This window comes from Phymastichus coffea, unplaced genomic scaffold (genome assembly GCF_024137745.1).
Source record: "Phymastichus coffea isolate CEN01 unplaced genomic scaffold, Cenicafe_Pcof_1.1 PCOF00014, whole genome shotgun sequence".
Taxonomy (NCBI): domain Eukaryota; kingdom Metazoa; phylum Arthropoda; class Insecta; order Hymenoptera; family Eulophidae; genus Phymastichus; species Phymastichus coffea.
Window position 1 is genome coordinate 7,327,843 of NW_026706825.1, and position 20,975 is coordinate 7,348,817.

Sequence of the window (20,975 nt, forward strand, 5' to 3'; positions counted from 1 at the left end):
TGATATATTACTATAGATATTTGAAAAAACCCATGTTTATAAGTACAGTCCTTTCAAAGCGAAGTACTTCTCGAGTCTGCGTTATATATACTGAACTTTGAGATATGTATCGCTATGTAATAAAAAATAATATGGGTTTCTTTGTGAAATTTTGATTGGATAGAAAAATTGCACGTGATTTTTGCTAACGATTCAACACATTCATTTACTCTTTAAAAATTAAAGTACAATGCTATACAAAGTCAATTTCTATTGATCTGGGAGTGTTCACAACTTTTGAAAATTTGTTATTAATAAAATCTTAAGTGCGTCGAATTATTAATGAGTTTTGATATCACTGCCATTCATACGCGATTTTTGGCAGATCAATTTTCGGCGATTTCCTGCTGAGTTCTTCCATGCTTACGCCTACAGCGTGCTTGCACTGTACCAGTATATGCATACCAAAAATTATAGACACTCCTGTGAAGAAATGACTATCAATAGAGCTCTTAATTCTTTCAGTATTATCTATTTCAGGGTAATTGACATTGCCGATTATTTGAAAAATAACCCATGTTTATGAGTGCTTCAGGACTTTTTACATAAGCATCAGACATCGGACGTCGACCATCAAATATTGAAACAAATAGTCAAATGATGTTATTGTACTAATAATAAGAAATATATATTTTTTGACATATTGCTCGAATTCTACGCAATCGCGCATACAATCAAATGTTAAACAAACAATTTGTTTTTAATCTTGATACACATCCGACATCCGGTGTCGAGGATCCCTGTGTAGAAAGCTCCTTCAGCTGCACGTATCGCTGCAATGAAAAATAATATTTCTTTGGATGTCAACACTTTTATAGCGAATGGCTATAATTATATTTTATAAAAGATTTATCTCTATAAAAACTGAATCAAAACGCTATATATATCCATTTATACTAATCTAGGACACTTTTTTACTAATGACAACTGAATTTCGTTAAGTTATTAATAAGTTTTGCTATCTTTTAATCATGCGCAGCATACACACACATACTCATTCACGCGCGCGTGCATACACACACACACACACACACACGCATACTTGCTGGCTCCACGGTTACAGCTTAAACACTCGCGCTTGCGCGTCTTAACTCTTGCAGTGTAGATTTAACAGACTGCAGCTCGCCCAGCGCTCACTCATTACAGCTGTATTCAAAGTATATTGATATAGAATTAGGCAAAACAAGAAACGTGTGAATTTTTTTTTTAATCAACGTAAATATCAGTCCATTTTTAAACCAACTTTCAAATTAATAATTACTTTTCAGCATAGCACAAGTTTGTTTATTTGAATTTGAATAAGTAGAAAGAACAACTTGTCCATCAATTGAGGTAAATCCGAAGCATTATCACTAAGTTTGTGTTCAAAGAAAATTGTTTGAAAATATATTTTTTTTTAAATTCTCACATTGATTAGCTAAAAAAAGATAAGGGAAACAGAAAAATAAAATGCATTAGCACTTTCATATAGGTTATGATAATCCAATAAATATGTAAACAAAAATATTGTATAATTGCTATTTAATTGATTAAAAGGCCGGATATGAGTGAAAAAAATTAACTTTATATCCAACTTTTACATAATTTGTACTATTTTTATTGTTTTGTAAAGATAAAACCATTAAATATTAAATATCATTGTGCTTTCACATTAGCTTTAGGTATTTTGCCGAGTTGGAATTTTGTTAATAAAATTATAAAAGCTGCATAAATTAAATATTCTTATTTAAATTATAATTTTATAATATTAATACCCTTATATTTCAAAGTAAACTATAAAAATATGAGTGTGTATTATTTTTCAGTATTGCATTAAATTCTTGCCACAATGATAGAAGTCACATGTAATGATCGTCTTGGCAAGAAAGTTAGGGTAAAATGTGATCCAGAGGACACAGTAGGAGATCTTAAAAAATTAATAGCAGCACAAACTGGAACACATTGGGAAAAAATTGTTCTGAAAAAATGGTACACAATCTTCAAAGATCACATTAAACTAGGAGATTGTATCCTTTTTAATACCTTATTCAATTTTCTTTTAATAATCTTATATTTTCTTTCAATTTTGTATGTATGTGATATAATTAACGATTTTAGGATAATAAATAGTTAAAGTTTTATGGTAACTTTTTATTTCTTTAAAATAATTTATTTCCTTAATTGACAATCACAGATGAAATTCATGATGGCATGAACCTGGAACTTTATTATCAATAAACGAGTTAATAAATATAATGACATATTTAAGATTGTGATGTATGCATATTTTGTAAAACTTCTGTAATTTATACGTTAAAATGTAAAAATTAAACAGTAAATATTTAGTGAATAATAAAAATTAACCAATTACATTCAAAACTGTTTATTACATAAACGCTTTTTATTGAGAAATAGTTATTGCTAAATGCATCATTTTATTTGTATATAATTTCATTTTTTATTTTATCACTCCGTAAGATTACTTATCTATGATGTCTTTTAATAATAGGTAACTTAAGTACACAAATCTATCGATCCAAATAGGTATCTCTTGTAATAAAAGTAATTTTCTCGGAATTTGTTATACGAACTCTTTGGTTCAAAGCTCATAAAATGACGTAATTCTATCTTACTCAACTTTGTTGTTTAAAAAAATAAGTAAAAAAAATATTGTGCTCATAAGATTTTAAAGATATTCTATAGATCACAATTCTGAATACTTCAATCATAAGCTACATCAATAAATCAATTGAATGTTTATACATGTATTAATTATTCCTAGTTTTAGAAGCGTCATAAAACGTTAGTGAGGTCTCTTGAGTGTTCCATCAGAACGGCTTACAGGACTTTCAGGTTCTATAATTACTCTACCTCGGTTGCTTAAAAAATCTCTTATATGTTGAACTATCAAGTCAATGGCCACTGTAACACAATGGAAAAGAAGAAAAAAAAACCAATATAGTTAATTACTAGTCAATTACAATATATATTTGAAAAATATCGTTATAATTAAAATTTTCGTTACAGCATGCATTATGTCGCCATTCTATCAAACTATGGTTCTTTTTAACAGTTAGGCACAGTACGTGATTATAGTGATGAATTATAAAGACGCTTGCATATTTATAATGACATACTTTAAATGCATTTTGGCTAGATTCTAACTTATCAAATAAGTAAATGTATAATGATAATACAAATTGTATAATCAGGATTTCTACACAACTTGTAAATTAGGTTTGTGCATAATATTTACAAAAAACATTAAAAAAAACATGTATATTTTTTTCTAAATTTGAACATCAATAATAATTGACTACTTTGATGAATATTATGCCTTGAATGGAAGTATATATATAAAATGAATAGATTGAATAATCTTAAACGCCGTAGTACAAAATCAAATATAAATTGTTTAAGTTCTACAGCTATTTGTAATAGTAATTAACATTGGTTTTTAACGTATTGCTAAGCAAACTTTCGAAATTATTGATTTTATAACAAAAATTATTTATTATTAAAAGCTGTAAAAATACTGTTATTCACTTGCACCCTTTTTATACATTGAATTATTTTTTTAATATTGTTATTATGTAAAATTTGCATGCAGTTCATATCCCGTATGAAAATTAATATATCAAATCTTGTGTATATGTAAAATGCATTATAAACATGTAAGAAAAAATGGAAATTTGTATATAAGCATAAGGACTATAATAATTGAATGGTGAGTTCAATGATAATTCAATCATCTCTTGAGGAAATCTGAAGATGTAGACACTCTCCTATGATCGATGTATGGATGCTGCCCGGGTGTGGAACCAGCCTTTTTAGACTGCAAAATGTCCCAGATGTGGTGCACTATAAGGTCTATTGCCACTGTAAACATACAACAACCAAAACCATGTGATTTTTTATCAATCACCCATTAAACATAAGACCTTTCAATGACGATATTCTTCTTGCCAGGTATACTGCTAAATATGAATTACATCATTCCACGTATGTTATCTCAACTTATAATAAATTTGTTTAAAAAACAGCATTGGATATATAGCTGAAAAAGTTATTTACTCAGAAAATGGATGTTTTATGCATTATTGACAACAGTTTTTATCTTTTTATGGCTTAATTTTTAATAAAACTGTGACTATTTCCACAGTTATCTGTAAAAATTAAAGCTCAAATTTTATAATATTAATGTAAGCTGTCAGTAACGGTTTTTTCGAAATGTTTTATCATTTCGATATATTTGATTTAAAAACAAAAATATACAGTGTTTATAGTCTTATAGTACTTTATATCCACCAATACCGGGCAGCAGTCACAAGAAACTACTATTGATACCATTGAAAATGGATTATTAACAATTTTAAAGATCACTACAGTCAATATACTTTTGAAGAAAGTAAAATTTCGAGAATTTCGTAAAATACAAGCCAACAGTATAGTCGATACATAAATTAAATTGAGATTAGTAATCGAAAATTGTTGTAATTCCAAGTCAAATTATCGATCATGCAAAAGTGATGATGAACGCGCATGTTAATTAATTATTACAATATAAAAAAGTGATGTTAGCATGTTTGCGTTTACAGCCCCTTTCTAATGATATAATTACTCTTGGCGAAATAGAGAAATCATTAGTGTTGATAAAAGACTAATGCATTTGTTCGATGTTACCTGTGTTATCGGCTCCCCGAGGAATGATAACGTCAGCAAATTTTTTCGTGGGCAAGCAAAATTCTTCAAAAGCTGGCTTTACGTAATTCATATACTGATTCAATACATATTCCAAATCTCGTCCTCTCTCATTAATATCCCTTGGAACTTTGAATACAAAAAAATATACTACAACTATCGATGGATTCTCAATAAACTTGGCGTAACTTTGCCATTGCTTTCAGGCATTTGAAGGACATGTAAAATAATTGGACATACCTCTCCTAGCCAGTCTCGTATCCGAATCCGTGTCGACAAAGAGTTTCATGTGGAAGAGGTCCCTTATGTCCGGGAAATAGAAGACGAGTATTCCCTCGAACAAAACAACGTCGGCTGGATAAATGACCGTGATCTGATCCTTGATTCTGAAACAGAGCAAGAGCGAGAGAAAGAGAGAGTTGAATGTCCTGGGCAGGAAAAAGTTGACAACGCGGTATGAGGATGTTGTGTTCTCCGCGAAAAGTAAAACTCACGATCCGATCTCGACGACACACGCGCTTTTTTTCGCAATCGGCCAAGCTACAACAAAGCGTTCAACGACTTCTTCCTTGTCGTATAAACATCGTGCTCTCGCGAAAACATCCTCGTTCCCGCGCTCGCTATAAAAACTGCGAGCTGCGCCGAGACAATTCATCGCAGTCGTTCACTCTTTTCTTTCTTCATCGGCAAGTGCAACATCGGCGAAGATGAACAACAAGCACCTGCTCGGCGCCGTCCTGTTGGGCATGCTACTAGTGGCGCTGTTCGATCTCGGCGAAGCTTGCAAGAAGTGCGGTGTGCCCAATTGCAGTTGCATTCCGATGGGGATGGGCTTAGGACAAGCTCAAGGCATGGGGCAGGGATTCGGATTGGGATGTGTTCACGGTCTTTCTTCCCTCTTGAAACCTCTTTGCAAGCCGTCACTTATCTGCAAGCCGCAACTCTGCAAACCATGTATTTCCCACCATGGCGGATACGGTGGTATGGACCAAACTCCGAGCTATGGACATGGCATTGGGTGTACATGCAGTGTCGGACCTGTATATGGACTTACGGCTGGCTATGGGTACAGTGGATACGGTTCTCAACAGCAATACTACCCTACCTTACCGCCTTACTGCTACGTAAGTTCATTTTTTCGTAAATGACGTTTTTCGCAGAAAATCTCATACAAATTATTCAAAATTATTTACAAAGATAACGCTCGCTTTGCTTGTTTTTATTACAGGGCCATGGCTACCACCACATGCGAAAACCCTGGTACAAGCCACGTTGCCGCTGCTTCTAGTCTGGCGTTCAACTACCAGTCATTTGTACAATATTTTGCAAAACGTGCGAATAAAAAACAACAAATAAGTTACCCAAGACGTTTGTTCATTGTCGAAACTGTAAACATTGTAAATATTATGAAAGCTACTTACAAACTATTTGTCCTGAAGTCATAAGCGGGAATTTCACACTTCTTTCCGGCCAATATATCTTTCAGAATTTTTAGGATCAAATCGTTGTTGAATGCATCGGGATGATCGAAATTGAATTGGCCTTTCTCTGCCTTGATTTTTTCAGCGGGCGTTAAATCTCTGTAGAAACTGTCCTGCGATATGCACACCACTTGACGCTCTGTGTGATCTTTATCTACTTGGCCGAGTTTTTCCATTATCCTTTTGCAGACTGTGGACTAGAAAGAAATTCACGACTGTAACGAAGCTAAATATTGCATAACATCGGCCTTTTTTTAATCAATAATATTTTTTACAAAGCTTGATTCGAAACAGGAAAAATACGAACGGATTTTTCTTTTCTTTGTTTATACCCAACGACATGAATTTCAAGATATTTGTTAGCATTACGATTTTGGAGTGACAAAGGATTCACAACAAAGAAAAGTGAAAATTGAACTTAAAGTGAGTTTATTATTTCTTTATATAATATTTACAAATACAGGTTGACAACCTGATACATAGTCATTTTTAATTTTTTTGCATTTGTGTGCGACATTTTGATTTACAACAATTCAATCGTGTTTACAAATATATCCATGAATACACTAATAAAATAAATAGTGTTTTAAAAAATATTTTTAAGACAAATTAAGACATTTACTATATGAAAATCCAATTCATACATCAACAAAAAGTGTTACATACGTATGTACACGAAAAATAATTTCATTTTATTCAACCAAAAAGTCTGTGCACAAGGATCACATATTAATTTCGACGCCTTCGAACGCGAGAAATTCGCCATGCATTCGGCTCTTCATATTTGTTGTAGAGTGGCTCGAGACGTTGATTTTTCTTGAATTTGCTGAGTTTGGTGGGATCGCTGAACTTGAAGAATGCCGGAGCATATTCAACCAGCCATTTTGGCTCAATTGTCGTTACTTCTCTCATGTATTCTTTAGTCGTTTGAACTAATTCATGATAGATGACCCACTCGGGTTGTCTGTTGAAAAGTGCGCTGCTTGGATGAATGTAGACAACTTGACTGTCAACCAAAGTACGATAACCTTCCTGTGGATCCTTCTTTGCTGCATTTCTAAAGAAACCAGAACAGATTGCCTTTTGAATGCGAACGGTATTTTTTGCAGCTGATACGACGTCTAATTTGTGTCTGTCCATGATACCCAACAATTGCTTTCGCACGTCTTGAGCTCGTTTGAGAGTACGTATCTGCACGAAGTTTTCGTAACACCAGGCGTTGCTGAATTTATTATTCTTCCACGAGTTATAAACTGCGAGAAGCGTCAAGTGATCACCTTCAGTCTGATTGAATTTAGCTTTTTTCTGATCAGCAAGTGCCTGCTTATCTTTCGGTCTATAGAATACATTCTGAACGGACAGCATACTGACGATAGTCAGAATCTCATCAGAGCACTGCAAATGTACACTCATGATGAGCATTTTCGAGAGATTGGGCTCAAGTGGAAACTCGGCCATGCGTCTACCAAGACGAGTTAGTAGACCCTCATCGTCAAGGGCACTGAGACTGTGCAAAGTTTCCAGAGCCATGATGAGCGATTCAACAGGTGGTGCGTCCATGAAGTCAAAGTGCAACAAGTCATTAATACCCATCGTTTTCAATTGAAGCACCGTCGTCGCTAAATTGGTTCGTTGAATTTCCGGCACCGGCGACTTCAACATTTCGTCCTGATAAGCTCGCTCGGTATAGAGTCGATAGCACTTGCCAGGTCCCGTTCTTCCGGCTCGCCCTTTTCGCTGTTTTGCTGCAGCCTGACTGATGGGAGTAACGATAAGACTGTCCATGCCCGTTTTAGAGTTATAAACCTTTTGCTTGACAAATCCCGGATCGACCACATAGTAAATACCATCGATCGTGAGACTTGTCTCGGCGATGTTTGTTGCGATGACGACTTTGCGTGATCCAGGCGGCGCTGGATCGAAAATTCTTGTTTGCATTTCCGAAGGTAAAGCTGAATATATGGGAAGAATAATGAGATCTGGAATCTCGTTTCCTAGGACTTTCATACGCTCGTAAAGGATTTCACACGCTGTGTCGATCTCTTCTTGACCCGTTAAAAACAGCAATATATCTCCAGGAGGCTCACGAAGATGTATTTGCATTACTGTGATAAGAGAAGCATCCAAATAATCGGTTTCTGGCTCTTTGGTGTACATGATCTCGACCTCGAAGGTACGTCCAGGAATGGTGAATATAGGTGCTTCAAAGAAATACTCGGAAAATTTAGTAGCGTCCAGAGTGGCACTGGTGACGATAAGTTTCAAATCGGGTCTTTTCTTCACGGCCTTTTTCAGCAAACCAAATAATACATCCGTGTGTATCGTGCGCTCGTGAGCTTCATCGAGCATAATCACAGAATACGACTTTAGATCTAAATCCATCAAACATTCTCTGAGCAACATACCGTCTGTCATGTATTTAATTATTGTTTCTGGCCCAGTACAATCCTCAAAACGAATGGTGTATCCAACTTCTTGCCCGAGTCGACAACCAAATTCTTCTGCGACTCTGTTTGCTACGCTCATTGCAGACACTCTCCTCGGCTGAGAACAACCGATTTTTCCTCGAGCGGTATATCCATCTTGTGCCAAGTACTGGGTCATTTGAGTTGTTTTGCCTGAACCTGTTTCGCCTACTACAATCAAAATTTGATTATCGTTTATAGCCTTCATCAAGTCGTCTCTCAATTTATATATTGGCAAGCTCTGTCGCTGTTCCACAATGCTGAGATTAGTTTTTTTGCCGAAAGAACTTTTCTTGCCGCCGATAACATGCTTCTTCCATTCTGGCAAATCTTGCATTTGTAAGCCGATCCCACGCATATTAGCCGATGCCGATTGACTTTCCACGTCAGGAAGTGGATCTATCCAATTTTTATTTGAATTTGTAGGCTGAGAATCGACTTCTTGTTCTCTTTGAAGCATCTTTTGTTCGCGTCTTTCTTTAGCTAGAGCACTTTGCATCATAGCTGCTTGAGCTAACGACCCATCTGGATTTTTGACAATTCTAACAGGACTTAAATCACCCAAAGCTCTTCCATGTCCTTGAAGAAATGGAGGTTCGTCTTCAACAAGTTCAATTTCTACATCTTCTTCTTCGTCATCTTCACGTGGAAGTATTCCAGTTTCCATATCAAAGTCAGGTAATTCACTTTTGTCAATACAAGATGCTGCCATCATTTGCTTAATTTCCCATTTCTCTGGAGATGATAATCTTGGCATTTTTCTGGTTGGAAGAATGTCATCTTCTTTGATACTATTTTGCAAATCTAAAAGGGATGTTGGACGATCTGGATTACGTAAGTATTGTTCATCCTCATCAGCTTTATTTGATGTTAAAACTGGATTCAAGTCACGTCCACTTTCCTGGTCCACATCTTTCATACTTAGAGCAATTTTGTTTCCATTGATAGTAAGAATTTTGACCAAGACCTTTTGCCCACGAGTAACAACATCACTAACAGTAACTACTCTTCCTTCTCTTCTCAATTGGGAAATGTGTACTAAACCTTCACAACGACGCCTCAGCCCTTCTAATTGCACAAAACAACCAAATGCAACTATATTAGCTACTTTACCACTGTAGATCTTTCCAATTTCTGGTTCATTTGATAATTCTTCCAATGATTCTGATGGTGATTTAGAATGAGAACGTGACCTGTGTTTTCTGTCATATCTGCGTGAATTTTTGTGGTCTTCATACTTATTTCTTCGAGACTTTGATCGTGATCTTGATCTAGATCTTGATTTGTATTTTCTTTTATCATCAGACCTTTTAGAATCTTCTCTGTTATATTTTCTAGAGTCTTTGTCATGGTCATGATACCTATTAGAGTCTCTTCTTCTGTCCCTATGTCTGTCTCTGTTGTCATCTCTATGTCTATCTCTTTCATCGTCTTTATGTCTTCTTCTTTCTTTATCACTACTAGACTTACTGCTGTGTCTACTTTTATGGTCATCAACTTTATTCTCTTTGTTTTTGTTATCAGAAGTGTGATGTCTATCTGTATTCTTACTGTCTTTGTTACCCATATTGTTTAGCTGATCCATCATGTCGTCAACAATATTGGAATCATTATTGTCACCATTCGAGATATCTTTTGGTGGGCTTTCATCTGGCAAGGCTAATCCAGGAAATCTAGATGCCAAGGAGTCACTTTTGGAACTTACAGGCTTATCTATATCTTTTGGCTTCATATGTGTAATTATTCTTAAAATTGTTGATATAAATGAATCAGGCCATTCAGCTCCATTACTGTGCAGAGCTCTTTTAAACGAATCAAACGTTTTACTCTCTTCAGCCAAATGTATTACAAATTCTGCTAACTCTTTACTGTTTATACTTAAATGATTTTCCAACTCCGTACAAATTTTTGATACGAGAGAAAGATGTTCAAGTTTTCTAACCTCATCCATCTTCGCTTCTTTACCGATGTACAGATAATATGAATTGCTTGACGGATCTACAAGTAAATTTATCTATAACAATGAATGATTCTAACTCAAATATGAATTTAAACACAATTGATAGTATCTCAGCTTATTTTAATGTAAAATGTCAAACTCGACTAAACTCCAATTGCATAAACGCCATTACGACGCGTTATAGTCCGATACAGTTACAGACGATACTGCACTCACAGTATAGGGATAGGCACAAGCTATATGAACATTATACGTCCTTCAGCTAAGCCGAGCTGAGAAAAAGTGGCTAGTGGTGTACTTCAGTCTATACATTCGTAGGAGTATCGTTATAGTAGCTACGAATGTATTGACTGAAGTGCGCAGCTGGCTGAGAATACGCAATGCGGGATCGATTCATCGATTCGAGATTTACATTATCACTAAGGGCCCTTCCACATGAAGGAATATTCCTGTGAGGCCCTCACCACATATGCGCGCGTACGAGGGCGTACAAACGCGTACAAATCGCTAAAAATGTTGATAGTGCCAACAACAGAAAGTTACTACTATTCCTCGCATGCCCCAAACGAACACACTTACTCTCGGAACAAACGTATCATAACCTTCAATAATATAGCGTTATGATACGTTTGTTCCGGGAGTAAGTGTGTTCGTTTGGGGCATGCGAGGAATAGTAGTAACTTTCTGTTGTTGGTACTATCAACATTTTTAGCGATTTGTACGCGTTTATACGCCCTCGTACGCGCGCGTATGCGCATATGTGGCGAGGGCCTGACCTTGTTTCGTGTGATTTTGCATCTCCTGGAACATTGGTATAGTTCACCGACTACTTCCCTATACGTATTCAGAGGTTTAAGAAGTGCAAAATGAATACGTATAGAGAGATAGATGGTGAACTATACTAATGTTAGAGGAGCAAAATCATACGTGACAAGAACATCACAAGAATATTTCCTCAATATATGAAAAGGCCTTTAATGTATACTGAACGCTAGGGATCCCCAATTATAATCGATTAATGAGAAAGTTCTCGATTATTTTGTTCAAGAATCGATTATTCATTCGATTATTTTAACATGCGATTATAATCGATTCGATTCTTATTACTTGAAGTTCGAAAGTTGTATTCGGTTATCGCTCGCTTTTTTATAACTTGTGTTTTTATAGCGTTGAACATATAGCTTTCAATATTATTGGATATACCGCCATAAATAATTGAAATATTTATTTATAACAATGGATTGCAGACAAGTGGTAAGATGACTGAAACAAATCAATTGGACAGAACAGTCGGTATAAGGTACGGCTAAATCGAATACACTCACAGTAGCGTGTATGTGATGTGACATAAAATAAGTACAGAAATTCGGTATCAATTTACCATTAACAAAGTTTTTCAAACATAATAATTCTGTCATATACCACTACTTTATTCTACAAGTTGCAATTCAAGTTTTAGCCTTGTTTTTTAACCTTGTTTATTTAAACTTTAATTTTGGGATTCGATCTACGCAAACAAGTAGAAGAAAATATTTAAAGCAAATAAAAAATAATTTTTATTAAATTATAAATTTTTATACTGATATTTATTGCCTTAACTAAAAATTGCGCGAAAATTTCAAATTAATAATAATATTTGAAATATTTACATAATCGATGTTATAATCGATACTTGGATTATTTTTTTCAAAAATCAATTATTTTTTTCAAGCAATTAATTATAATCTATTACTATTCCACTGGGAATCCCTATACTGGGCGTCCTTTAATTCGCGACCGCGGAATTTGAAAACAACTGCGTTTTTTATAGTAGTGGGCAGCTCAATCAAAATGATTCGGGTCTACTATGAAGCGAATTAATAAGAAATGTATAGTTGTTACATCTGCAAAAAATATATATCGAGCAATATAAATCAAGAAATTGTTAAGTCTTGCTAACCTGGAACTGACAGATAAGTATAATTTTGTTTATTTTATTTCTTACTTTCTATATTAAAATAAGGAGAGTTTACTTTGTGTCAATTTTGTTTTTATTTTCAAAACTATGTATTCAATTACGAATAATAATTAACACAAATATATACAAGGACTTGTTTCACATCAAGATACTTTGGGAATGTTGCTGATTCAATTCTGTCTGAGGTCACAAGCTATGTCGGTAAACAAGCCTATGAGTTGATAATAGATCATTATTACAGCTATGAGGACACATGAATTTCATTATATTTGTAAGGCACTGAGTAAAATTATATTAATTATTTCTATACTGATATTACAGGATCAGCAGCATCTACTTAACAAGCACAGTAGATTTACAGGTAGTAACATCTTTAGGAAATACTTGAGCTCTAGCACGAACTGTGCAACTCTCAAGAAGAAATCCTCGACCTAATCTTGTTCGATGTCACTGATGCTCAATCGACGTCGTTTAATTTTGTTTTCCAATTTCGCGGGTCGCGAATTAAAGGGCATCCAATGATATGTATAGTACCCCCCCTCCCCCTCCTGCAAACACATATGATGTATAAAGGTCGTTCCACACTGAAAGAATATTCCTGTGATGTTCTTCCTGCATCATTGTTACGCGAGATAAAAAGTGAGACGGAATAAGAGCACTAGAATTATGGAATTATGTTTATTCATGTGGGAAGACCCTGACCTCAATTTTTTAAATACATTGAGTAATTATAGAAATGTAATTAAAATTAATTATACAAAAATTTAATTTAAAAAATTCAATAATTAGAATATATATTTAGGTACTATTGCATTGTGCTTTTTGCGGATGAATTGCTTTTAATTAATTATATGTAAACTTCGACTTCGAATACTACTTTGATTATCAATTATATAGTTACATTACAGTTATAGTCAAATAATGTCATCGATTAGTTTTTACTTTTTAGATTTTGTACTATAAATTATTTTAAAAACAGATGTCAATGGAATACGAATAGGTACGTATATATCTTTTGACCGACATTATTTTTTAGTTTCTGCAATTTTTACGAATAAACACAAGTTTTGTCGCAACTAAGTACACGATATTGAAATATACATTTTCTAATGCGAATTTCGCTCTCAAAAAATAAATATTTTAAGTATCTTAATTTTGCAAATTATCATTTTTTAATTTAAAAAATTTTTTGACAATAACCGAGCATTAATCAATCAAAAATATCAATAATGTATATTAGTCAGTTTATTTGTATTTTAATCATAAATTTGGTTTTTATAAAATTTTTAACCAAATTTAAAAGCAGTATTATGTCTTAATAATACATCTCTATTTATCATATATTTATATTGTTAAGGAAAAAAATATACTCACACCTTTTCTTGCTAATCTTTCCTATTATAAAAAAGAAATATACAAATTTGCAAGAATTATAAAAAAACACGAGCGACACTCATTATAAATATAAAAACGAACGATGTACCTGTTTCGACAACAATAAAAACCGCTTAGTTGCCAAACGTAAAAAAAAAGATCAAGGGAAAAGCCTCGACGCAAACCGCGGTACCGCCAAGAGATAGTAATGAAATAGAATAAATATACTGATACCGCATCACGAAATAATAGGTTATAAACGATGGGAGTGTTGCTAATCTAGCTTTATAGTTTTAGCTTTATAGCTCTAGTTTTATACGCATCTCGTGTGTCTAGAATATTACCTTGCCGCTGGCTGTGCCGCCGGAAACGCCGATGAGAAAGGGTGTTTTGCCTTCGACACCATTCATCTTGCCGTTGAAACCGAAGGACATTTTTCGCGTGGAACTGTTGTCTGCCATCGTGCTTAGTGGCGAGTCCACGCCTGCAACAAAGAGAGCCTCGCTACTGCTAGCTCGGGGTCAGGGCTAAGCAAAGCAGCCGATCGATTCTGATGCAATAGCGTACGCCGCAGATTATACTGACCGCAAACCAGCTGATCGAATCAACTTGCTACTGCGATTTTATATATCATTCACTACTGTGGTTATATTGTGGCGTTGATCAGCCGAAATGATACGTCGTATCACGAATGTGTCTGGTGTTAATCCTATGATGTATCACACGCATCATGTGATTCAAACTGCAAGCTGACCACTGCTCAGACCGCTGCAAATATTCTCCAATTGCTTTTACGCTATTTAATATATTTTGCGCGACTTTCGTATAGTTTCTTCTTATATACACGATTTTATTTATAGACTGACATGCAATTTTACAACCATGTGGGTTTTTGCTTGATAGATTCTTTTTCATTTCGCACTCCTAGTGGTACGTGATCGCAGTCACTTGTTATTGTTGCGCAAACGTGCGAAGCATAAGTCTGGTACTTAAACGACTGTTTATTTCACTTGTTGCAAATGAACGTCACTAGTAATCTGAAAGCGATGATAGTTGCAGTATTTAACATTTATTTTGAATCACTAATGGAGGAACGAATGTTATTTAATTCTATTTTGGCTTAGCTTATTTCAATGACTTTTTCTTAAACACGAACAGTTACACTATCATAATCACGACAGTAGTAGCTAATGTTTCGAGGCATTATATTTATGCTTTATTATTAGTACCCGCCTGCGCATACGCGTCTGCACAAATGAGGGATCGAATTCAAATATATATATAGCTAGTAAGTTTAAATAAGCATTACCAACCGTTGGCTAAAATAACAACATTGACCGCGTAATTTAAATTTAGATGTACGTGAGAAAAAAGTTTATTACTTGTTTTTATTTTCTCGTCATAAGTAAATATTTTGAAAAAAAGAATACTCATCTGTTTTGACAATTTATTCTATTTGATTTTCTTTCTATTTGATTACAAAGAAAGTCATTCATACTATTTTTAGAGAATATAGATGTAACATTTAGTATTATGCATTACAAAAATTATTGTCTCTAACTTTAAGTAATGTAACATAATGATGATTCCAACTGTAGACAAACTTAGATGAATACAAAATTTAAAAGTACATATCCGTCACAAAATATATTGTTTGCCTTTAGCTCGCTAAAGGCAAGCCAAAGATAAGAGATCTATTTAAAAATGAAACAGCAGTACACTATTACGAGAGGGAGACTGTGAAGCGCCGGAGAAAACCAAAACTTTTGCCGATAAGAATATATAATGTACGATGCGCCCCACTCGATGGCGTATCATATTGTCTGCAGCAATACGCTCGGCAGATATCGAGTGAGGAATATTGTGACCAGTTTGCCGTGTGCCGTCCCGCGTTTTTGCGCTCCGTTTTACACACGTGCGGCTACTAAGCTGATCGAATTGCTGTATGGGACGTCCTTTTGGATGAAATAAGCTTACTCCGAAAAGTGTTGATCGCGTGCAGTTACATCGAGTTGTATATCATTTTGTATTTCGTACCAGCTAAAGTGTAAGCTTTTTAATTATTAGCGGTTAGGATGCCACATCGAACATTACTGTATAGTTAGCCAGATTAGTGTATTCGTGTTTTGCTTTGTGGCCAATGAGACACGTAGCTTATGCGACATTCAAGTTTATTTATCTTTCGAATGTTTCTTAGTAAATATTGCAATTAATCATCATTTAATGATCGTTTACCAACTTTGAGATACATTTACGTTCTCATATAATATTTATTTTACTTTTCTTACAACATAACTTTGTTGTGATGTAATTCCACTTATCATTATAGATATGTAAACAAACGTTTCTATACGTCAGGTACATTTATTCAAACTAAAATCGTTTCATGAAGAATAATAGACTATAGGAAAAGTTACTGTTGAATGATATTTCATCATCAGTACTTAATATTATCAGTTATTAATTTTTGTTTCACTATGAACACAGTTCATAGTCCTCGGTAAATAGAGATTGTGAATTGTAAATGACGTCATAAACAGGATCGCGATTGCTGATACTCCTTGCGTAAAGTTCGATTTTGCATTTACGTTCAAAAAATTGTAATCTTAACTTCGCGTGATGGTAGTTATTAGAAAGTTATACAGATTACTATGCAGTAGAGAAAAAATATGGCAACGGCTCTGAATCGGGGAAAAAACTTTCTAATGTACTTAGTTGTCCGGTGCGTTGCGCACAAGCGAGCCTTTGATAGAAGTCTACTTATTACAGTTGATTTCCCAGCAGATTTGTTTTCTTTTTGAAGTTGTTCAAGTTATAACACAAGAGGAAAGACACAATTATCTGCTTATCCGATCGAAGCATTGAGGATCAGCTGCGTTACACGATAAATAGGAGCATTCTTAAGGATGACATTGTCCGGTTTATGAGCCTCGTACTCCTTTCCAGAGCAGTAGCGGACCGGTTTTATCGGTGTACTACTGCTGCCATCACCACCACCACCGCCGCCACCAGCAATCGTAGCTTCGCGTGGGGATTCAACACTTGCATAATAAATGTGATTTTCATGTTTGCTCTGGCTAAGAGGATGATCCAGAGTGTAGCTAGCCAACGCAGCGTTGCTTCAGTCAACTACGAAGTGAGTATTTTCTGTAAACACGTTTTAAAGTAACAGCAGAGCAATGCACAGGAATGCTGTCGGTGAGAAATACACGTTCAAGGTGATTTTGATTAAAATGTCTTTTCATCTTCGACCAAATATAGTTTAAGTTTGCCTGCTCGAAAGTATAGAATTTGATAAGTCACTATATAACGTCACGTCATTGCGATAATGCTATACATTGCTTTGATCTGCGATCGAACGCGGCGCGACTCCCTGCTGCTTTGCAATGATCGACGAATGACCAACTAATAATGGATCCATTTATTGACAGGAAGCTATAAGATGTTTGAATAATTTGCAAAGCAATGCAGCTTACTTGAACGCAGCCAAGGGAATCGTACCAACCAAGGAGAGCACGTTACAGGATGTGAAGAAATACTTGATTCGGTGAGTAACTTGAACTCAAATTACACTGTTCACCGTCATCGTCAATCTCCACTGCTTGCTACAATATCTATCGCTACAGGCAACAACTCTGACGTTTAGCTACGTATCATGGAAATTTTGCTAGAGATAACGATATTTTTCTTACAACCTATGTTCTCGAAATAATTAATTACGATGAGTCAGTTATCTTTAAAATTCCCCAGTCAGCATGCAAATGTAAGCATGTAAACATTTTACGATTTCGATAAACGAAAAACTCAAACTCATCAAAGCGAGTTGTGGCAAGATTTATTATATTTAACCACATCTATTTAAAATAAAACGATTATCCCATGAAAAAAACGTGAAAACAGGTCGGGTATCACTCTTGAGCAGCTGGATGGATTATCCATAATTCATGTAGCCGGTACCAAAGGCAAAGGATCGACTTGCGCCTTTGTCGAGACGATCCTACGTGCACACGGCTTTTGTACTGGATTCTTCAGTTCACCACATCTAATTTCGGTGCGCGAGCGCATTCGCATCAATGGCAAGTCGCTTAACGAAACAGAATTCACACGGCAGTTTTGGCAGGTGTACAAAGCGTTGGATCAGAAAAAGGAACACGAAAATGACATGCCGCAATACTTCAAGTTTCTCACCATACTCATGTTTCACGTATTTATCAAGACCAACATTGACGTCGCCATTCTCGAGGTAATAATTTGTTGCTTCTAGTCAAATTCGACAAATTCTGTTATTCTTTTCGCGTTCCGATTTTGTTATTTGCTTTGAATTGCTAAACATCTTCAAAATGTTTGCTTATCATCAAAGCCTCATAACAGTAAAATTGCGGTGAAATCCAAATCAAGTACTAAATCACAGGTGGGCATTGGTGGCGAGTACGACTGTACGAATATTGTGAACAGCAGCGTTTGCACAGGTATCACGAGCCTCAGTTTGGACCACACAACCCTCTTAGGTGACACGATCGAGGCGATAGCTTGGCAAAAAGCAGGTATCTTCAAACCTGCAGTGCCAGCTTTCACGGTGCCTCAGTCGAATGACGCAATGATCGTTCTGCAAAGTCGAGCTGTCGAGAAAAATTGCTCGCTCAGTGTCGTGCCTAAAATTGAAGAATATCCTTGGAGAAGGGGTGTACCAACTCTAGGTATAATTATACGTTCCATTAATCGTTTGCTCTACTTTCAACATTTCTATGCTTAATGATCGACTTAGCTTGGGAGCAACAATCGATAGTTCATCGCCTACATTTATAAATGCATTTTTTCTCGCTCACATTTTTCTTTGAGAAGTGGTAAGTTACATCCAACTCTAGTGCACGATGATTCATTCATTCGCCGCTAGTAAATCAACGAGGAAACTCAATCAACTATCAATCTGGGCATCTACGCATTGGGCTGATTTGTTAATTGTCCTTGTTTATTAATTCTACAATCACTCCTGTTTTTAGAGAACGTGACTAAGATTAAAAAATCCGTCTCAGGTATTCGTAGTAGCGTGCAGTCGAATAACGCCTCACTAGCTATTCAGTTGGCATCCACATGGATGATGAAGAACAATCGAATTCGACGCTTTGGTGTCCTTAAAAGTACCGAGAACAAATGGATAATCGATGAGGAACCGGCCAAGAAGACGTCTCTATGCTTCGATAAGATTGCCGTGGCTTTAAATTGTTGCAAATGGCCCGGACGTACGCAGGTTTTACTTGGAAAGAGTCTCGATTTTTATATCGATGGCGCACACACCTATGAGAGTATCGAGTGCTGCGTTTCATGGTTCCGCAGTAATATTCAAAACGAGAGGTTGGATATTAGATTGAAGATTACCAGTGCTATCTTATTTTGATCTGCTATTTTTTTTTTAGGACGGAAAGACCTAAGTACTTAATTTTCAATACGACAGGCAACAGAGATTCATCAAAGCTAATGGCACCTTTGAAAAAGTTACACTTCAGTAAAGCCTATTTCGTACCAAATGTTGCCGGTATATGCAAATTGGCCGACCAAGAAAACTTGAACGTACCTGTAACCAAGCAAAAAGAGAAGTGTTGCAAGCATGCCGAAATCTGGGGCGAAAATTCAGTATTAGCAGATAGCATTTACGAAACTCTTCAACTTATAAAGGAAGATCACAAGTGCAATTCAAAAAATCACAATACTGTTAAGCCTCAAGTTCTCGTAACAGGATCATTACATTTGGTTGGCGCGTTGTTATCTGTGGTCGATCCGGATTTAACGATGTCAACCACATTTTAATAAGAGAAACTCATGTACTCCAATTATTATCAAATAACAATTACTAAAACTGATAATTACTGTCAATTCTAAAATAATTATTGGTTAAAAAATTGTTTGTTTGCCACTTTTCAAAAATGTACATTTTAAGCGTTAAATATATTTTATGAGTTTTTTTCTAAATCTTTTGATTCGTTACCTATTAAATCATATGTAAGTAAATCTGAAATCTTCTAGAATCTACTACTGAAAAAAAAACAATTTTGTTAGGGCACAGCTTTGAAAACCTTATTTTTTCCGGTGTAAAATAAAAATAAATTGCCTTAAATAGCAGTAAGAAGTACAGGCTCATAATTTTTTTAAAACCTTTTTATGTAAAACAACATAATTAACTTGAACCTATAATTTTCTAATAAAATCATGAAGGTTATATATACGTCTTTGCTACTTTTGCCTTTCTATGAGGTCCATTGTACAGCTAAATTGTAACTGTGATGACGCATCATACGATTTCATACCTTACTGCCCGAAAGTCAGCAAAACTTCTGATGTTTGTTTACATATTTCCGTACACGCATATTTTCATAGCGTGTTACAACTTAAAATTCTTGAAATTCAATGAATGGACATACCAATAAGTTCATGTAAACACATAATTGCTGTATGATATGGATATTTGATTTTTAAAGTTTTTGTAATAAACTGTAATTAGTCAATACAATGAATATCTAATATAAGCATCGTTTAAAACGTTAATAAAGAAAGTGCACAAAAATAGGCTTCGGGTTACAGACCAATCGGAAAGGTATTTTTAGTGTGCCAGTAGAAAATGACAATTTTTAATACAAGAGGCCCAGTGACAACTCTAACTTGAAAAGCTTATAACTCAGAGTATTCATAAGGCACACTAATAGAAAAAATTATATTAGATTGGAATTTTTAAGTAGAATATATTCTACTTATTTAAATATGATTTATAGAAAACTTTTTTCCTTAAAAAAATGAATAGTTTAAACTTTTAGATTTTTTAAAAACTGCGTTACACATCCACTTGCTTGGTTTATTTTTTGCCTAATAATAACACATGCTTGAGACTTATTTTTTATGTAATATATACCAAAAAGGTACCTACAAAACAATTTTAGAATGATTTGCTCAAGACTTTTTTTAACTTTAAAACAAAATTTTTATGACGAGTTACAGTGCAAATTCTGAATAAAATCATACCTTTTCAT

The 20,975-nt window shown here is 34.9% G+C and overlaps 4 protein-coding genes across 11 annotated transcripts; 2 read left to right on the forward strand and 2 right to left on the reverse strand.

Annotated features, from left to right (window-relative positions):
- Positions 1-2,264: 2,264 nt before the first annotated feature.
- Positions 2,265-15,362, reverse strand: LOC131675022 (uridine-cytidine kinase). 2 transcript variants are annotated; one of them, XM_058953823.1, is made up of 6 exons: positions 14,542-15,362; positions 14,301-14,440; positions 6,141-6,397; positions 4,960-5,105; positions 4,702-4,848; positions 2,265-2,940 (listed from the first exon to the last, which is right to left on the reverse strand). In XM_058953823.1, exons 2-6 carry the CDS (start codon positions 14,415-14,417, stop codon positions 2,822-2,824), a joined length of 786 nt encoding a protein of 261 aa, XP_058809806.1. In that variant the 5' UTR covers positions 14,418-14,440; positions 14,542-15,362; the 3' UTR covers positions 2,265-2,821. The 2 variants fall into 2 exon arrangements, with proteins under 2 accessions (XP_058809806.1, XP_058809804.1); XM_058953821.1 differs by lacking the exon at positions 2,265-2,940 and adding an exon at positions 2,947-3,897.
- Positions 5,127-6,133, forward strand: LOC131675024 (uncharacterized). The gene is made up of 2 exons (XM_058953824.1): positions 5,127-5,843; positions 5,948-6,133. Exons 1-2 carry the CDS (start codon positions 5,427-5,429, stop codon positions 6,005-6,007), a joined length of 477 nt encoding a protein of 158 aa, XP_058809807.1. The 5' UTR covers positions 5,127-5,426; the 3' UTR covers positions 6,008-6,133.
- Positions 6,564-11,138, reverse strand: LOC131675020 (ATP-dependent RNA helicase DHX8). Its single transcript, XM_058953813.1, has one exon. It carries the CDS (start codon positions 10,614-10,616, stop codon positions 6,930-6,932), a length of 3,687 nt encoding a protein of 1,228 aa, XP_058809796.1. The 5' UTR covers positions 10,617-11,138; the 3' UTR covers positions 6,564-6,929.
- A 461-nt stretch (positions 15,363-15,823) lies between the features above and the next one.
- Positions 15,824-19,902, forward strand: LOC131675021 (folylpolyglutamate synthase, mitochondrial-like). 7 transcript variants are annotated; one of them, XM_058953814.1, is made up of 7 exons: positions 15,824-16,003; positions 16,726-17,092; positions 17,388-17,503; positions 17,857-18,199; positions 18,368-18,653; positions 18,957-19,308; positions 19,371-19,902. In XM_058953814.1, exons 2-7 carry the CDS (start codon positions 16,880-16,882, stop codon positions 19,759-19,761), a joined length of 1,701 nt encoding a protein of 566 aa, XP_058809797.1. In that variant the 5' UTR covers positions 15,824-16,003; positions 16,726-16,879; the 3' UTR covers positions 19,762-19,902. The 7 variants fall into 7 exon arrangements, with proteins under 7 accessions (XP_058809797.1, XP_058809800.1, XP_058809799.1 ...); XM_058953817.1 differs by having other exon boundaries at positions 16,738-17,092; XM_058953816.1 differs by having other exon boundaries at positions 16,741-17,092.
- Positions 19,903-20,975: the final 1,073 nt, after the last annotated feature.

Excerpts from the sequence above, each read along its gene's own strand:
- LOC131675021 (XM_058953814.1), top strand. The coding sequence starts at position 16,880 with ATGAGCCTCGTACTCCTTTCCAGAGCAGTAGCGGACCGGTTTTATCGG. Across the intron at positions 17,093-17,387 it reads TTGCTTCAGTCAACTACGAA|GAAGCTATAAGATGTTTGAA; the intron begins GTGAGTATTTTC and ends ATTTATTGACAG. Across the intron at positions 17,504-17,856 it reads GTGAAGAAATACTTGATTCG|GTCGGGTATCACTCTTGAGC; the intron begins GTGAGTAACTTG and ends ACGTGAAAACAG.
- LOC131675024 (XM_058953824.1), top strand. The coding sequence starts at position 5,427 with ATGAACAACAAGCACCTGCTCGGCGCCGTCCTGTTGGGCATGCTACTA. Across the intron at positions 5,844-5,947 it reads CCTTACCGCCTTACTGCTAC|GGCCATGGCTACCACCACAT; the intron begins GTAAGTTCATTT and ends TTTTTATTACAG.
- LOC131675020 (XM_058953813.1), bottom strand. The coding sequence starts at position 10,616 with ATGGATGAGGTTAGAAAACTTGAACATCTTTCTCTCGTATCAAAAATT.
- LOC131675022 (XM_058953821.1), bottom strand. The coding sequence starts at position 14,417 with ATGGCAGACAACAGTTCCACGCGAAAAATGTCCTTCGGTTTCAACGGC. Across the intron at positions 4,849-4,959 it reads TACGAGACTGGCTAGGAGAG|TTCCAAGGGATATTAATGAG; the intron begins GTATGTCCAATT and ends TTGTATTCAAAG. Across the intron at positions 3,898-4,701 it reads TCGGGGAGCCGATAACACAG|TGGCAATAGACCTTATAGTG; the intron begins GTAACATCGAAC and ends GTATGTTTACAG.